Here is a 16,115-nt window from a genome sequence, read left to right on the forward strand (position 1 = left end):
TGTGGCCTGTAGTTCAATGTTCCTGGATTAAGGCTGTCACTTACAAAGTTAGATATTCCAGAGCAAATCAGTTGGACTCGCTGAGACCCAGTTTGCTCATGTGTAAAATAAGGAGACCAGGTTCCCTGTAAGAAATGCTCAGCACATCTTATTCCATGCTAAATTAAAACAAAGGAAACCCAGAAGACAAATGTCTTCTCACACAACCTAGTGGAAATAGAAATAAAGAAAAGCAGGCAGTTTCTAAGAAAGGCCAAGTGACTTAGGCCCTTTCCCGTATTTATATTTTCAAGTGCAGAGTGGTGAGGGACACTGTCAATTCTAAGAACCAGAGAAACAAGAATGACAAACAGATATGTAGCTGGGCATCTGTTGCAGGGAAGCTAATACGGAGGATGGAGACGAGAGGTTGGAGTAACCTGTCATCCAAACTTGACTAAGACGTCACAGCATTTTCACCATCACGGCTGCTATTAACGGAGTGGTCTTCATGATCGTCAAACAAGCAAACATTACACTTAAGAGAGATGTCAGAACATTCCCATTAACACCTCTTAATCCATACTGATCTGGAGGCGCCCCGTATTTTCATAAAAATAAATAAATAAAAATAGAGGGGTACATTTTTAGATAAGAACTGATGAACCAATTATTTATTTGCTGATGACCTAACTGTTCATCTAGAAAATAACAGCTCACCAACTGCAAAATGGTATGAATGAATTCTACACGGTAACTAGGCAGGAGATCCACATCTTTAAGAAATCATAATCAAGGAAAATAGAACATGGACTATATATCTGCAGATACTAGGGACGTGGGCTAATTCTGGTGACAGAAGAGCAATTTTTAAAGCTCCTTTTATTTTAGAAAATTATGAATGAAATGTGATGTACAGAATTTGTTTTTAAATGCTCCAGCACTAAGAAAAAAAGAATGAAGCAAAGGAGCTAAGGAAAGAAGGAAAAAGGAAGGGCGGGCAGAGGGAAGGAAGGTAAGGGGGAAAGATGGGTGAATCGAGATGGTGAAAGCTGAAAACTGACACATTTTTCCAAAGAAAAAGTTCTCAAAAAGTTAAACCCAAAGGAAAAACATCTTTAAAAGCAATATAAGGATAGAAAATTAAGACAGTACAGAGGTTTTCAAAGCCTATGCCAAGGACACACTGCCCAGCATTACCTGAGCTGACCTTCTGCAAGTCACATTCTCAGAACCAGCCCCAGAGTTACCGTGTCAGCACCTGGGAACGGCGGGGAGGGGTCTGCTCACAGCAGCAGTCTCTGTTTAACAAACCCTGCCACTGATTCTGACCCGAGCTCAATCACAGAGCCAGACCCGGGTCTTTGAAAAGATTAATCATACAGAAAAGTCTACCAAGTAAGATCAAGAAAAAAAATAAAGAAATATTAAAAATAAAGGATCATCATAAATGTCAACAAGGAAATGAATATTTAAAAATGAATAAATAAAAGAAATATACTTTTTTAAGAATATGTTCATAAAATTGAACTAAATGAACTTAGTAAACTAGCCTAAGGTATGTGTCTCACTTGCATATTTAAAACTAGAGCTCAATAAAGCAATATAAACCAAATCTACACTTTATGCACTTTATCATCTTCTGAAATGGATATATACTAGTTTCATAAGAAAAATACCTCTAATGAATATGGAATAGACACTTACTTTGTCTGACAATCTTTAGCTGTTTTTAGAAAATAACTTAATACGTCAGTTTGATAGCTTTTAGTACCTATTCCTAAGACAAAAGAGTACTAGTCTGTGTTGGTTAGACTCGATCACAATTTAAAAAGCAATTACCTCGCTATACTTTACTTAACAAATTATCCACAGCAGAATTAACTTTTGGGATATAATACAAAAATCAATTAATTTTTTTGTCCCTCTAAGACACGTGCATTTTAGGATATCCTAGCATAATTTTATGCTGTTAATTAACTTAAAATGAAGTTCTTAAACCTCATAATTTCTTTTTACTACACTAATAAACAGTGAAAGCTACAGCCTACAGTTTAAGGTTCCAAAGAACTGTATAGGAAATCAGTCACCACATCACAGGTAATATTACATTTATATGCCCACAACTCAGTGACTCAGTCTTGAATATTTTCCTTCTCTTTCTCTTATTTATGTTTGGTAAGTTCCTGTTACTTGTTTTCAAAGATAATCATTAATTTTATACCATGAAATGATAGCAATCTCCTTCAAACTAAACTTTAAGATAACTAAATAAAGTACTCAAGATTTTGTAAGATCTTAAGAAGATTAATCTCATACCCTAAAAAAACAGACCCAATTTTTGCAACTATTTTGAAAAAAAAAAAAAAAAAGTTTTACCTGGATTTTCTCATTTGTTCATAAGAACTCTGCAAGTTAAACAGGGCAGCATTTCCATTTTAAAAATAAGGAAGGGCCCACGGTTAGTTAACCCACAAAACTGTCTTCCCCCAGTTCAGCAGGACACTTCCACCTAGAAGCATCAAAGCAGCAGACTGTTCACTCTACGCACTGGCAACAGTTCAACTTGAACCTCAGGGCTAAACTGTTCTTTGCAAATTGAGAGGTAAGCAAGAAATTCCTCACATCCAAACAGGGTAGGGAAGGAAGAAACAGGCATTATAACTTGGCAAAATCTTTTTTCAGTGCTCACGTTCCAAATGTCATTATAATTATTCTAGTAACTCAAAACATTCCACTTCCAGAAACAACCACTAATCATGTGGGCTGCTAACCTGTGATTTAAGCAACAATGAAAAACAAAAGCAGAAGAGTCAGAATCCAAACCACTTCTCCCAGTGCTAAGAACACTTACCACAGGGAGTGGCTGTGGCCTGGAGCACAATGTAACAGCAGGACAGCTCATTAGAAAACCCCAGTCTCTAGAGTTCAGATAACAGTACTGAAATATTCTCCCACTGGCCTGTGAAGTCCCCGTTTGCCTGAGTTCCATTAATGTACACATATCTATTTTCCTTCCTTGAACAACTACATCCTAACAAGAAAAATGTCTAACATCAGAGGGCCAAAAGATACTCTACCAAAAAAAAAAAAAAAAAATCTTTGGTTAAATGATCTAGGGAAAACAAAATGAATAATTTACCTTTGATCCATATCAATGTATCTGAGATGTCCTACATAAAGATTCATGTTTTGTTTGGCCAGTGTGTTTCCCCTAGTTCTGCAAGACAGGGCAACACTGTACTAGAAGGCAAAGGTGATGCTGCAGGACACTCTTTTGGAACATCCTAGACGCTCCTGGGATCTGCTTGCTTTCTTTCAGCCCTGCATTGCACTCCAGTTTGGACTGGGCAGGTTCCTTCTACCTACCGTTCATTTTGGTATGAGGGATTATATTACAAAGGAAACAACAAAGTTCTCACATAGCTCAAAACTTACACCTTCAGAACACAATAAATAATCTTGCCTCATACAATTATTTTCATTTTTTTGTTGTTTACTACTCAATCTAAAATACGTAGTTTTTTATTTTCCCCTGAAGAATATCATGTTGATAAGGATATCATAGTTTTAATTTGGTCCTGTTGAAATATACCCCTTGACAAAGTCACTAATTTAAAAAAAAAAAAAAAAAATTGTAACTGACATAAAATTGTATATATCTATGGGGTCCCATGTGATGTTTTTCCACATGTGTATACTGTGCAGTATTCAAGTCAGGGTAAACATATCTATCTCTTCAACTATCATTTCATTAAACCTTCAGAACTTGTATATCCCAACCATATGGAACTTCAAAAAGGGCTCTCAATGGCCTCTATTTCTTCAGGAAGCAATTAGGCAGTTTACAACAAGATCTGGATGACTAAACTCACACCCAGGAGGATGACACATAGTTGTGTGGATGAGGGAAATGATGGGTGTCAGAAACAAGAAGCCCTGGCACACCCTCACAGAGCGAAAGCTGCCCTAGGCCCTAACAGTACCTCAAGGTGCAAGATCTGAGCTCACCTCTCCTCCCTGCAGTAGTACACAGGTTCCCATACTAACTGGAGTATACACACCTCCATGACAATGTTGGAAAATAAAAAGTATACCCAGCTCAGACATAGCAAACATAAGCCAGTTTTTAAAACAAAGCTTTGGCTCCATTTCTATTTGGTGACAATATATGCTACAAATCTGAACTTGGGGAAAATACCTCTTTTGATTTTTCTTCTTTGGTAAATCTTCCAAATTTTTCTATCATTTCAGCCACAAAGATAACATCCATCTTGTCAGAAAAGTTGGCTGCTTCCACGGTGTAAGCCAGCAACTGCCGAGCTGTTGCCACAGCATTTGTAAGATTGAGGGGCATCTGCGAGAGGAAGGCAAAGAGCAGCACTTGGCAAGTGACCAGTAAAAGGTTGAAATTTTAGCTCTGCATTTCACAAGCATGGGAATGAACAGAACTATTACTTACTCATCATAACCTTAAAACACATTTCTCAAATTCAAGAAAACTGGGATTTTAAAGGAAACCAACTAGAGGAAAATTTTTGTATCGTTGGAATAAAACATAATAAGACACAACACATCGGTAAACACAGTGCACTATCTCCTCCTCCCAGCTCACCCAAATTCTAGACATACCTTGGAATGCCTTTCCCAAGTACCCCAGCTACTACTGACTGAAACCTCCTTGCACTCCCACTGAACCAGAGTAGCAACCACTATTGAGCACTTATCTTTACTGACATGCACGGCCAGTGCTGTTCTGCATTTGCTTATTTATTGACTTAAACATCAACCACTGCACAAAGGGGAAGCTGCCGCTAAGGATCAGGGAAACAATACAGGACAAAGAGCAGAGAAGCAAAAGTGAGAGGCACATGAGTCACACTAGTGTACCAAGGAGTCACTCTGGACACAGGGATCATAAAAGGAACCCAGAATGTGGCTTTCCATGAGGACTGGAAGGTGCTGGGATTCTGCCTGGTGGACACAGATGACAAAGACCCCCCTATCAAGGGCACGAGGCCAGCCAGCAACGGGAAGGGAAGAAGGGCACATGGAGCATGATCCCGAGGACAGGTCAACTGAGGGCGTAACACCAGGGCGTTACACTTCACCGGGGAATTTTTCAAATCACATATTAGATTGGAACACCATGTTTTATTCACAGCCTGAGTAAATATGAAGATGATCTGGTTACCTGATTAAACATATAAAGGACTCTAGTGACGTCATTTGCATACTGGCAGCGAGAATAATCATCATCTGCCCAAAAGCCACCTCTGTCACATCGGCGCCAAGCCTTTCTCTCATCCTGAGGGTTTCCAGGATAGATGCCACTGCCGTGGGTGTTCCGGGTACACTGCAGATATGCGGTAATGCCTGCCAACGTCCTGGGCCATCTAGAGAGGTGAAGACAGAATAGTCTAAGAAAACCTAGAACGACAGAGGGAACCAAGGGTAGCAACAACAGAAGAAAAACCAAGGAGAGGACACACCGTGCATCATCACAGACAAAAACCAAGAGGAGACGCGAAACTCCTTGGAGAAAAAGAAAAACAATATACACAGACTAGCCTGTTTTAATCAATCTACTGAGTATATTTCTTTTTTTAATAATAAAAATTACTATTTTTAATACCTTTATTTTATTTATTTACTTTTATTTGGTGCTGAGTATCGAACCTAGGACCTCACTCACACTAGGCGAGAGCTCTACTGTTGAGCCACAACCCCAACACCTGCTAAAGATATCTCAACAAAATAATAATATTTTTTTCTGAAATAAAATTGTAAAACCTTCTAGATTTTGCTATGAATGGAGAAAAAAGAAAGTTGGTGCAACAGATGGTCTTATGTCTATTTAATACCATTATATAATCATAAGGCATATAGACTCTTGCCCAATAAACAGAATTTGGCCTTTTATACTTGTAGGGTTAGGATATGTGAAAAAAAAAAAAAAAAAAAAAAAAGGTACCAGAGCAGTTCCGTGACTGCTGTCCTTAGAAAGGCCTGCTTGCAAAACCGGCCCTTCAGTTGTTGCCTGGGAACCTGAGTGACCAGCACATGCCCTTGAAGTTACCCAGTGAGTGTCATTCACTCTGCCTAGATGGTTAGGACGAGTCCCTGCTTTCCGTGGAGGAGTCTGGAATTTTGATTCATGCTAACCAGAGGGGGCTACTGGACCAGCTGTCAGGAAAAGTCAAGGTTCTGTGTCTCGAATGGGCCTCCTGGGCAGAAATGCTACAGAAGGATCCCTGCCTTTTCACAACTGCTGGCAGAGTAGGTCTCTGTGACCCCCTTCAGGCATAAAGAAGCAAGCCTATAGGAGACTTCTTCCAGCACCTACTTGGGTCTTTCCCCCTTCCATCCACTCATGTGCCATAATACATTAATACTATATATTGTATCTGTGAGTTCAGCTCTGTGCTGAGTCCCTGGAGTCCTCCCAGCAATGTCTGAACACGGGCGTGGTCTTACAGACTCCAACACAGCAGACTACAGAAATCATGGGGGGAACTACTCCCTGACCAGTGACTACAAGCCCTGTGGACGGGGCTCATTGCCCCTTGGGGTAGGAGAAAGCTCTGTTATTTGAGCTCTATTTCTCAAAAACTGGGAATGAACTTAAGCATCTTTAATACAAGTTGTAATGATGCTGAACAAGGAACAACTGAATTATAATGTCAGTCACATCAAAACGCAATTCATTACCAGAAACTACATAAATAGATCAAGCAACACTAAACTAAGTCTTATTAATGCAGTGGGAGTTTAATTGTATAATATCTTAAGGAGTGTCAAAAGATAAATAATTCATTAATCAGTTAAATATTTAGATTTTTCTCCTATTTTAAAAAATGTAAAACACTCAAAAATTATGAGTAAAACATAAAATTCACCATAAACAGAAAACATCAGATTATGATTATTTAATAAAAGATACTGAAAATAACAAAATTAATAAATGTCAAACATTTCACCTTAAAGTACACAATATAAATATAGATCAATATTTAATGCACATAAAGACTTCTCATTGGCAATAATAAATGCTGGTTTCCGTATGTCAAGAAGAATCTTAAAAAAAAGAAAAACAAGAAAGGAGCGATAAAAAAAAAAGCAAAATTTAAAAAGGGGAGCTATAAGATTTATTATTGCTACTTCTCCTTGGATTGGCAAGATTAACACCAAAGGGTTTTCTAACTCTTAAAATATTACAATTGTAGTCAAGAGGTGACAATAAACTCACCAGAGACCATGCCAAATTACAGTTAATCTTTATTGCTGCCTTAAAGAGTCATATATTTCCCTTTGTTCATATCAACTATAAACTCTTAAATAAAATCCCTCAAATAATAGAGTTAATAATAGATGTAAATGTGCTAAAGCAACATTGAAAGTAAGACATATCTAAGGTAAAAGTTGTTATTTCTCACATGTTCTAAACTTTCTACTAAAACAAATTAACTTGTTCAGCTCATCTTAACAGAGTCCCATAACCAACCCCTGAGATTCCAGTGGCTCCCCAGTCTCAAGACTCCCCACCACCTTTCATTCCCAAAGTCCTCACCTAGCTTCCACAAGAACAAGTAGGGAGAGAAAATGAGATATGCATCTTTCCTAGCTATTGGCTCTTGAGTGGACAGCACAGCTATGAGTGAGTGACTTCACAACCCTGCCAAACCCTCAATGTTCATCTACAATGCAGTCCTTGACAAAACCATTAGCCTAAGTTTTGTATTATCTTAACAGAATATCCAAAATATTTTCCTAAAGTAGTGATTTTTAACTTACACAACAAAATCATTTGTTTAAAATGATTATTTTGAGAGAGAATTAAATAAATAAATATTATGTCTGAAATAACGTTCAGGCTTCTTTTTTTTCCAATCTCCATAAATACTTCTGAAATTATCATTCTAAAGTTAGTTCTTAGACATATGAGGATATATACGTGTACAAATATACATTTCTCAAATTCTGTTTCTTAGAATAGAGTCCAATTATGTACCTTTGAGAATAAAAAGACTTAGGACAAATCAAGACTTTTGAAGTACTTTCCGTGTCACTGACCTGAAATCACCTTTATTATTTACCACCCTCTCCGGAGGACAGTACTGTGCAGAGCTTTCTAAGACCACAATATCGACAGTTCTTGTGTTGTTCCCGCGTTTGCTCTGGACATGACAGCCCCAATTTCCAGTAGATCCAGCCTGAATATTAGAAATGGTTAGGGCACTGCATGGGAAAAAAAAAAAAAAAAAAGATTTTAAAAATAGAGAAAATATGGTTAGGCAGTGAGAGAGAGATTGTGGGCTTCAATCAGTCACCTAACAAGGTAACTGAACGCACACTTGAGCCAAGCACTTGCTAGATAAAAACAAATAAAGAAACAGCGCCCCACCCCCACCCCCACCCCAATTTAAGTCCCTCAGTGGCAAGTCAAAACACCCAAGGGAACAGATTCCTAAAACAGGAGGTTGGGGCAGTGACAGGAGTATGTACAGAGTGCAGTGGTCACGATGCTGAAGGCCTCTCCTTCCAGCCTAGGGAAGGGAAAGGAGCCAAGAGCCCTAAGGCCAAAGTAGCACTGTACTTCCTCAGCCAACATGAGGCTTCCAAGTCACACCTACCTTCTCAGAGATTCTCAGAAGAATCTTGAGCAAAAATACTCAAGCATGAAGGAAGGACAGTACTATGTGAATTATGAAATCAAGAAAATACTAAAGGTAGGGTTGGGATTGTGGCTCAGCAGTAAAGCACTTGCCTTGCACGTGTGAGGTCCTGGGTCAATCCTCAGCATCACATAAAAATTATTAAAATAAAGGCATTGTGTTCAACTACAACTGAAAAATTAATATTTAAAAAAAAAAAGAAAGAAAGAAAATACTAAAGGTAAATTATTCTACAGAAGAAGGATTACCCTGAAAACAACCATTTAATCTCTAAAAAGATTCAGTGAATGAACAACTGATGGCGTTCATAAGGTGGATTCCATGTAAAGGTATATTTCTATTTACAAGACAGATGTATTTCTTTTCATTTTATTTGAGACTGGGTTTCTCTGAGTTGCCCAAGCTGTTCTTAAACTAAAAATTCTCCCACCTTGACCTCTGTAGTAGCAAGAATTATAAGTGTGGCCCACCATGCCCAGTTAAATACCTATATTTCCAAATAACTGTCAGTAAATCCCATTTTCAAGATGAAATTGTAATTCTCTCATATAAAACCTATTAATCAAAGAGCAAATGTCAGAACCTTCAATTAACCTTTACCAACCCACATGACCCACTCTACTTTGCTGTTATGTAGACACAAATGATAAAACTTAAAACATATAGCATTTAGCATTTTAATTAACTTATAAAAGTATGTCTTTCAGTTAAGATACATTTGTCTGGTCTCCTAAACCATTGATCTCTGCAGAAAATGTTCTTATAAAGACTCCAAGACACTGTCCTATTCTGATTTATCAAATATGTTTATTATCTTTACAAAATGTGGAAAAGAAGTCAATAACTGTAATAAACATTTTCAAGATCAAGTGAAAGAAAAGTCTGACATTAAATTTAAATAACCATAAAGTCTGCAAACATTCTATCTTACATGGCTATGCTCAACTCGGAAAATGTATGTAGAAAGTTTGTCAGTGAAAATCATCCTTGATCCAGAGGCTTCCAAACTTCCTCAGTTTGGGGTGAAAAAAAAATCCAAGACTGTGTCTCTAACAATTTAGTAGCTATTTGAAAAAAACAACACATAAATTTGAAATAGAATTTTTATTTCACTCTTACATAACCACAACTTCCTGACAGTAAATGAGTGCCCACTGCATACTCAGAAAATAAATAAATAAAATTCAAATCTCGGATTCATAAAGGCAGTGGCACCCCTATATCCTGTTCCACAATAATTTTCACACAGTACTCATTTTGGACCATGGCAACTGCTAAAAACAATCCCACATCTCAAAATATGACTCCAACAAAAGGGGCACAGTAATGATATGAATCTGACACTGCACATGGCTGGGGGTTCAGGGCTGAGTGCTGTCCATCAAATGTCAAGCTCAGAAATTCAGTATGCACTCCTCCAACACCACAAATGCTTGCAGATCTTCCATGGATTCAGTGTGGTGTCCCTGGACACATAAGCACCTGGCTTTGGGAACTGTAGTCACAATACAAAGATGTTTGTGGACAGCATTTAGCAATACCTCAGTGTCTAAAAGCAATTACTGGGCCGGGCACAGTGGCACACACCTGTAATCCCAGCAGCTCTGGAGGCTGAGGCAGGAGGATCATGAGGTAAAGCTAGTCTCAGCAAAAGAGAGGTACTAAGAAACTCAGTGAGACCTTGTCTCTAAATAAAATACAAAATAGGACTGGTGATGTGGCTCAGTGGTCAAGTGCCCCTGAGTTCAATCCCTGGTACCCCCCCCTCAAAATTAAAAACAATAAAAAATAAATAAAGGCAATCATCGGGATAAAATCTCCAGGACTCCTCCAGGAAACAGACTCACAGAGATTTAAGGAAATTTAGGAAGAAAAATAACTTCAATTTCATCTTCTAAGAGAACTACAACCACCAATTCTTACTGATTAGAAGGATCAATGACATGAAGAAACCAATGAAAAATCAACAGATAGCTCCCTCCAATTTAAAAGTTATACACTTCTGTCTCCTGAAACTTCTTTTATTATTCTGGGCTAAGTCTAGGTGAAGAACTTTGCAGTCTTCACAAAATTTTCACTTTAGTCAAAAGTTTTTACCAACAACATTATTGTAAAAATAGCTGAGTTGCTATGCTTAGAAATTGTTTTTGTACTACTATAAAGAATTTACAATAATTTAAGCATAACCTGCAGATTATTATTAGATTTATAAAGTAAATTTAATTGCTTTACAGTCACACAACTGTGACTATAAATTAAATCAAAATTCTTTTACATAGAACAAAGTCTAGCTTGTTTTTCAAGACTGGTGCATTGTATATCAATTATTATCTATTTATACCATAAATTGCTTAAGAGTGTACAATTTTATGAATTTTGACATATGCACATGCCTGGGAAATTAACAGCACAATAAAAATAATAAAACATGAATATATCATCTCTATCAACCTTATCCCTTAATAATGGGATTTTGCTTCTGGGGACGGTTGAGTAGCCCATACTAAACCACACTTCCTACAATTAATACTCAAACTCTGAACAAATAATAAAAATAACAACTATCTGAACACATGACCAGTGATCAAAAGCAAGCAGAAAATGAAGAGGAGCTGATATTAGGAAGAGTGGATTAGCACTGGAGAGGAACCAGAAAACTTTTCACTTATTTCCCAGCCCCATATTTATCTATGAGTGCATTATAGTTGTACATATTGATGGGATTTGTTGTTACATATGTGTACATGCATATAATACATACATATGTAACAATATGATTTGGCCAATATTATTCCCCAGCACTTCCTCTCTCCCTCCCCACCTCTTGATACTTTTCCTCTACTGATCTCCCTTCCCAGAAACCTTTTGAATGTGCACGTTGCCCCTCGCCCCCCAAAAGGGCAGGCCCCACTCAAACAGACCACAATCTTAGTGACTCAAAAGACAGAGCGGGGAGAGGCAGAAGGAGGGAGGATGTAGCCTGTCTAGAAACCCAAGGATGCAAATCCACCCATATCTGCTACTGACCTGTGGGTACATACACAGGTAGGACAGACACCAAGATTTCAGTTGCCACCTACCAGAGTTTGAGTTTAGCACAACTATTGCCTGACCGAACAAAAAATCAGCTCTTCTCAGAAAAATGAAATAGAACCCAGAGTTAGGAGTCAGCAAACTTTTTCTTCAAAGGCCAGAGAGTAAATATTTTAGAATTTGTTGGCCAAGAAGCAATATCCAGGATATTATAGAAGTATTGTTCAGGATATAATCCAAAATTATCATTAGACAAATAAATTATATTTTTGAAATATAGGAAAATATAAACCATATTCTAAAGAAAAACAGTAATGATGATTCAGTTGTTAAAAGTGGCAGACATTAGAAGGAAAAGAAAAAAACCCCAAAACAAGAAATAAGACATAAATAAAAGTATGATTGTAATAAATAAAAAGTTCCAAGAAAGGAATTATAAACTAGAAAAGTTGACCTCAGAATTTATCAGACTTGAATCAACTCAAGAGAACCTGTACTTTCTCAGCAGTTTTCTTATGGCATCTGTGCCCTGGCAGAGTTTGGAAGCTATAGCTCTACTAGAATAAAAATTCAACCAGGAAGAAGGGAGAGAAGGAAGGAGGGGGAAAATTCAATGTCTACAAGTAAAGATCTCACCAAAATAAAATAACTGATGGGTGATAACATCACATATATTGTAACCTTTTTTATAAAGCTCAGATTAACTATTTTGGTGCTCATACCAACAATGGGGTTGACAGTTCAGATAGCATATTCTTTTATACTAGTAGGTAGAGAGAAGTATCTTAAAATATACTATTAATCATGAGACAAAACAGTGAAAATCAGATAATTCTTCCAAGTAAAAATAAAAGCTTAGTAGCAGGAAATGGTTAAGAAAATAAGGTTTGGCACAAAAAGTATACATATTTCTTCTGAAGGCTTTAAGTGAAAAAAATTCCCAGCTTTTTAAGTGTTTCTCTTTTATAGATTTCCTTCCAAAAGTGGATGGGAAGATGTCTATTTAATTTTAAAAGAGGAATAACAGTCCAGAGAACAAATGCAAAATGTCTGCATTTTCCAATACAAGAAGATACAATATTAATCCGCATTTCCAACTAAACATGGCAACTCCAAAAGGGTAAATAAAATCTAGAGATGAATCTTCATCTAAAAAAAAAAATTTACCTTGCAATCAAGGAGCAGTTGTGAATCATGTTCTTTTCAACAAAGATGCCTTGCGATTCATCAGTTTCAACTATTCGCCCGTCCTGATACCACAGCACTTGCATGTCCTGGTCAATGTATGAAGCCATGCACTGGAAGGGAAGGCTGTCTCCTTCAAACACAACTTGCCGATGTGATGGAGTCATATAAAATGAGGGTAGTTCAAGGGGTGGATCTGGAGAGAGTAAAACAAGGACCTGGTAAACAACTATAACAGGAAACAATGACCATCCCTCAGTAATCAGCATTGCTCCTAGGGATGGCTGCTATTGAGCTGAGTGGTGCTCTGATTTGGGTGTGCTCCCCAAGGGCTCGGGTATTGGATGCTTGGTCCCTGGTTCAGCAAGGTGAAAGGTGATGCAGCCTTTATAAGATGGGGCCAAGCAGGGGGCTCTCAGGTCACTGGGGCACCTGTCCTCAGAAGCAATGCTGGTCTCTTAGAGCGACCAAGCATCCTCTTCTCCAAAGAGCAAGTTGCTAGAATAGCCTGAGCTTGCCCCCTAAATTGCTCTCAGGTGCTATCTTGAAATGCAACCTTCTGTTCCCACACATTCACCTGTCATGCCATCTGCTACAAGCCCCTCACCAGAGGCCAACCCAATGGGCCTTCCCAATTTTGAAATCTAAGTTTCGGAAAAGAAACTTAGAGTTTCTCTTTCATTTATGTCTTATTTCTCATTTTGGGGGGGATTTTTTCTTTTCCTTCTAGATGAATCTCTTTCTTTTTTAATGAAGTTCAGGTTTTCTGTAATAGTAACAAAACACAGACTAAGAAAAGTGGCTCACAGGTGCAAACAAAATTAAGTAAAATTAAAAGGAAACCAATACATACTCAAGTTCTAATATTTATAATTTTTCCTCTTAGGTATTATAAAACTATCAGATGATCACTGAAGCAAGAGAAAAGAAAAAAAATGTAAAACTTAAGTCCAGAGCATGAAACTAGGGATAAGTAGATGCTGAAACAATTTTAAAATACATTTGGACATTATATTACCTTTGATTAAAACACTGGTTTCTGGCTGTAAGAGTAATGCACATTCACTGTGGAAAATTTAGAACACTTAAGAAAAAATGTCTTTAAAATCCCATATTTTATAATTGTTTTTTGAAAAATGATATATTTCCTTCCAAGTCAGAAAAATGAAAGGAAAAGATTTTAAATATGTTTGTGAAAATGTACACAAACAGCATTGGTTCATTAAAAGCCTTTAAAGTATTAGTTCATTTGTTTAACACAATTCTAACAGTGTATATCCTAAAGAATAATTGCAAATATACAAAAATATATTCAAAGACATTAATCACTGCATTATTTATGGATTGAGAAAACAACAAGTTAAATATGCAGTAATAGGAAGCTACTAAATTATGGCTACCTCTTTACAATGCATTAGTATGCATCTATTTTATACAATAAGGAGGTAAGTTTACATTATTTCAATTTTTGAAAAAGTTAGAAAAATGTCATTAGAGAATATTTTTGTCAAAACACAGGAGTCCTGCTTCTTAAGCTGAGGAAGAGGCTCAGTGGTGAGTCCCTGGTATGATCCCCAGCACTGCAAACCAACCAAACAAAACAAAGGGAAAAGGTGCAGAAGATAACACACCAATGTCTCAACACTCGCTATCTTCGAGTGGTAAGAACGTACACAGGGGTTTTGATTTTTCTTAATTTTTTTTGTTTCCTCCCATAAATCTTAATTTTCAATGAGCATATTTTACTTGTTAAATAACAAAAATAATGTTAATAAAGAGAAAAAGAATGACAAGATTTTTTTCTTTTCAAACACAAAGACTGGGCTGGCATCTAACTGTATTATTATAGGAATTACTGTGGGTTTATGGGTTGTTCTCATCCACCCTAACTCCACTTAGTACATGGTAAATGTGTTATTTCTCTCATGTTTTCAGATATTCAATAGCAACATATTACCTCACTGAATGAACATGTCAAAAGTAATTAAACTATTCCTCTATTTTTTTGAGAACTTAGGATGCAATTTATAGTCTTGATTATTTACACACACAGGTGATCATTTCCTAAGAATTAGCAAGACATAAAATTATAAGATCTAACTGCACTGCATCACTACTTTAGGGACACTGACACTTGGTTGAACTATAGAAACTTCAAAAAGGACTGTGCCACAGGATGCAGGTACAGTTCAGTGGGTACAGCCCCTGTCTATCATGCAGGATGTACTGGGTTTGAGGTACAGCACCAAAAAAAATAAAAATAAAAAAAGGTTACATCATGTCACACTCCTACCAACAAACAATATGTGGACATCCTGAAACTTTACTAATATCAACAAATTCCTGGTCTGCCACTGCAAAGTGTGAATTACCTACACTATTTTTTAAATCACTTTTCATAAAGAAAACTTTTCAGAACCTAAGAGCAGTTAACTTAAAGACCAATCGAAAAAATAATGCTCTCTAATCCAGCTGGCTTACTTGCTGGCATAAACCCAATATTATCAAATCCTCAAAGATTAATGATTGTACTTCAGTTTCCATCAAAAGAATTTTACAGTTTGTCAAGAAAAACATGGTAGCAAGTCAAAACACAGTAAATGCTTTCTCAGTTTTGATTTCTCCCTTACCGCATGTCAATAGCTCCTGCTTCACTCCTGTGACTGGCTGGGCCTGCAGTGACTTAGGATAAACACACCTGGTGTCCCGCACAGTGATGTTCCTCTCCTTTACCCAGCGATGCATCCACAATATGTTGCAGTCACACAAAAGATACTCTGTCTGAAATTCTCTGTAAAATACAAATTGGAGATTATCGTGAAAAAAATGAAATGGCACCATGCTTTATCTTGGTTTACTTCTTTGCCGGAAAGCACAATACTTCTACTATGCCTCTAACATATACCACTAACTAGTTATGGTCATCTTTCCAAGGACCTGCCTCCAACACTGTCCCCCACTGACCTGGAACTCTGCTTTTGATAGAAGTTGGAATGCAAAGAAAAACTATCTGCCAGACATCCTCATCCATGCAACAAGCCCCACAGCTCCAGAGTTCAATACCAAGTCCCCATCCTTTTTGTCTACCAAGCCTCTATGAATTTGGCAATAATTTTGAATCTTGAAGCCTTTCCCCAATTTTTCAGTATATTCATGGCTGAAAGGTCTAAATGTTTACAATCTCCCGTTGATTTTGGCAATGAAATAGCATCATAAAGTAATATAGGAATGTTCTATGTGGTT

At 37.2% G+C, this 16,115-nt stretch overlaps 1 protein-coding gene across 1 annotated transcript in view; it reads right to left on the minus strand.

The window, feature by feature from the left end:
• Window positions 1-16,115, minus strand: part of Adgra3 (adhesion G protein-coupled receptor A3) — a 106,169-nt gene that overhangs the window by 38,613 nt on the left and 51,441 nt on the right. Inside the window, exons 6-10 of the mRNA XM_027937299.3 lie at window positions 15,503-15,663; window positions 12,855-13,068; window positions 8,053-8,217; window positions 5,174-5,375; window positions 4,181-4,336 (exon numbers count right to left, since the gene is read on the minus strand). Of these exons, the coding sequence (XP_027793100.3) occupies window positions 4,181-4,336; window positions 5,174-5,375; window positions 8,053-8,217; window positions 12,855-13,068; window positions 15,503-15,663 (898 nt within the window). The remainder of the gene's footprint in view (window positions 1-4,180; window positions 4,337-5,173; window positions 5,376-8,052; window positions 8,218-12,854; window positions 13,069-15,502; window positions 15,664-16,115) is intronic.

Source organism: Marmota flaviventris, chromosome 7 (genome assembly GCF_047511675.1).
Source record: "Marmota flaviventris isolate mMarFla1 chromosome 7, mMarFla1.hap1, whole genome shotgun sequence".
NCBI classification, from domain to species: Eukaryota; Metazoa; Chordata; class Mammalia; order Rodentia; family Sciuridae; genus Marmota; species Marmota flaviventris.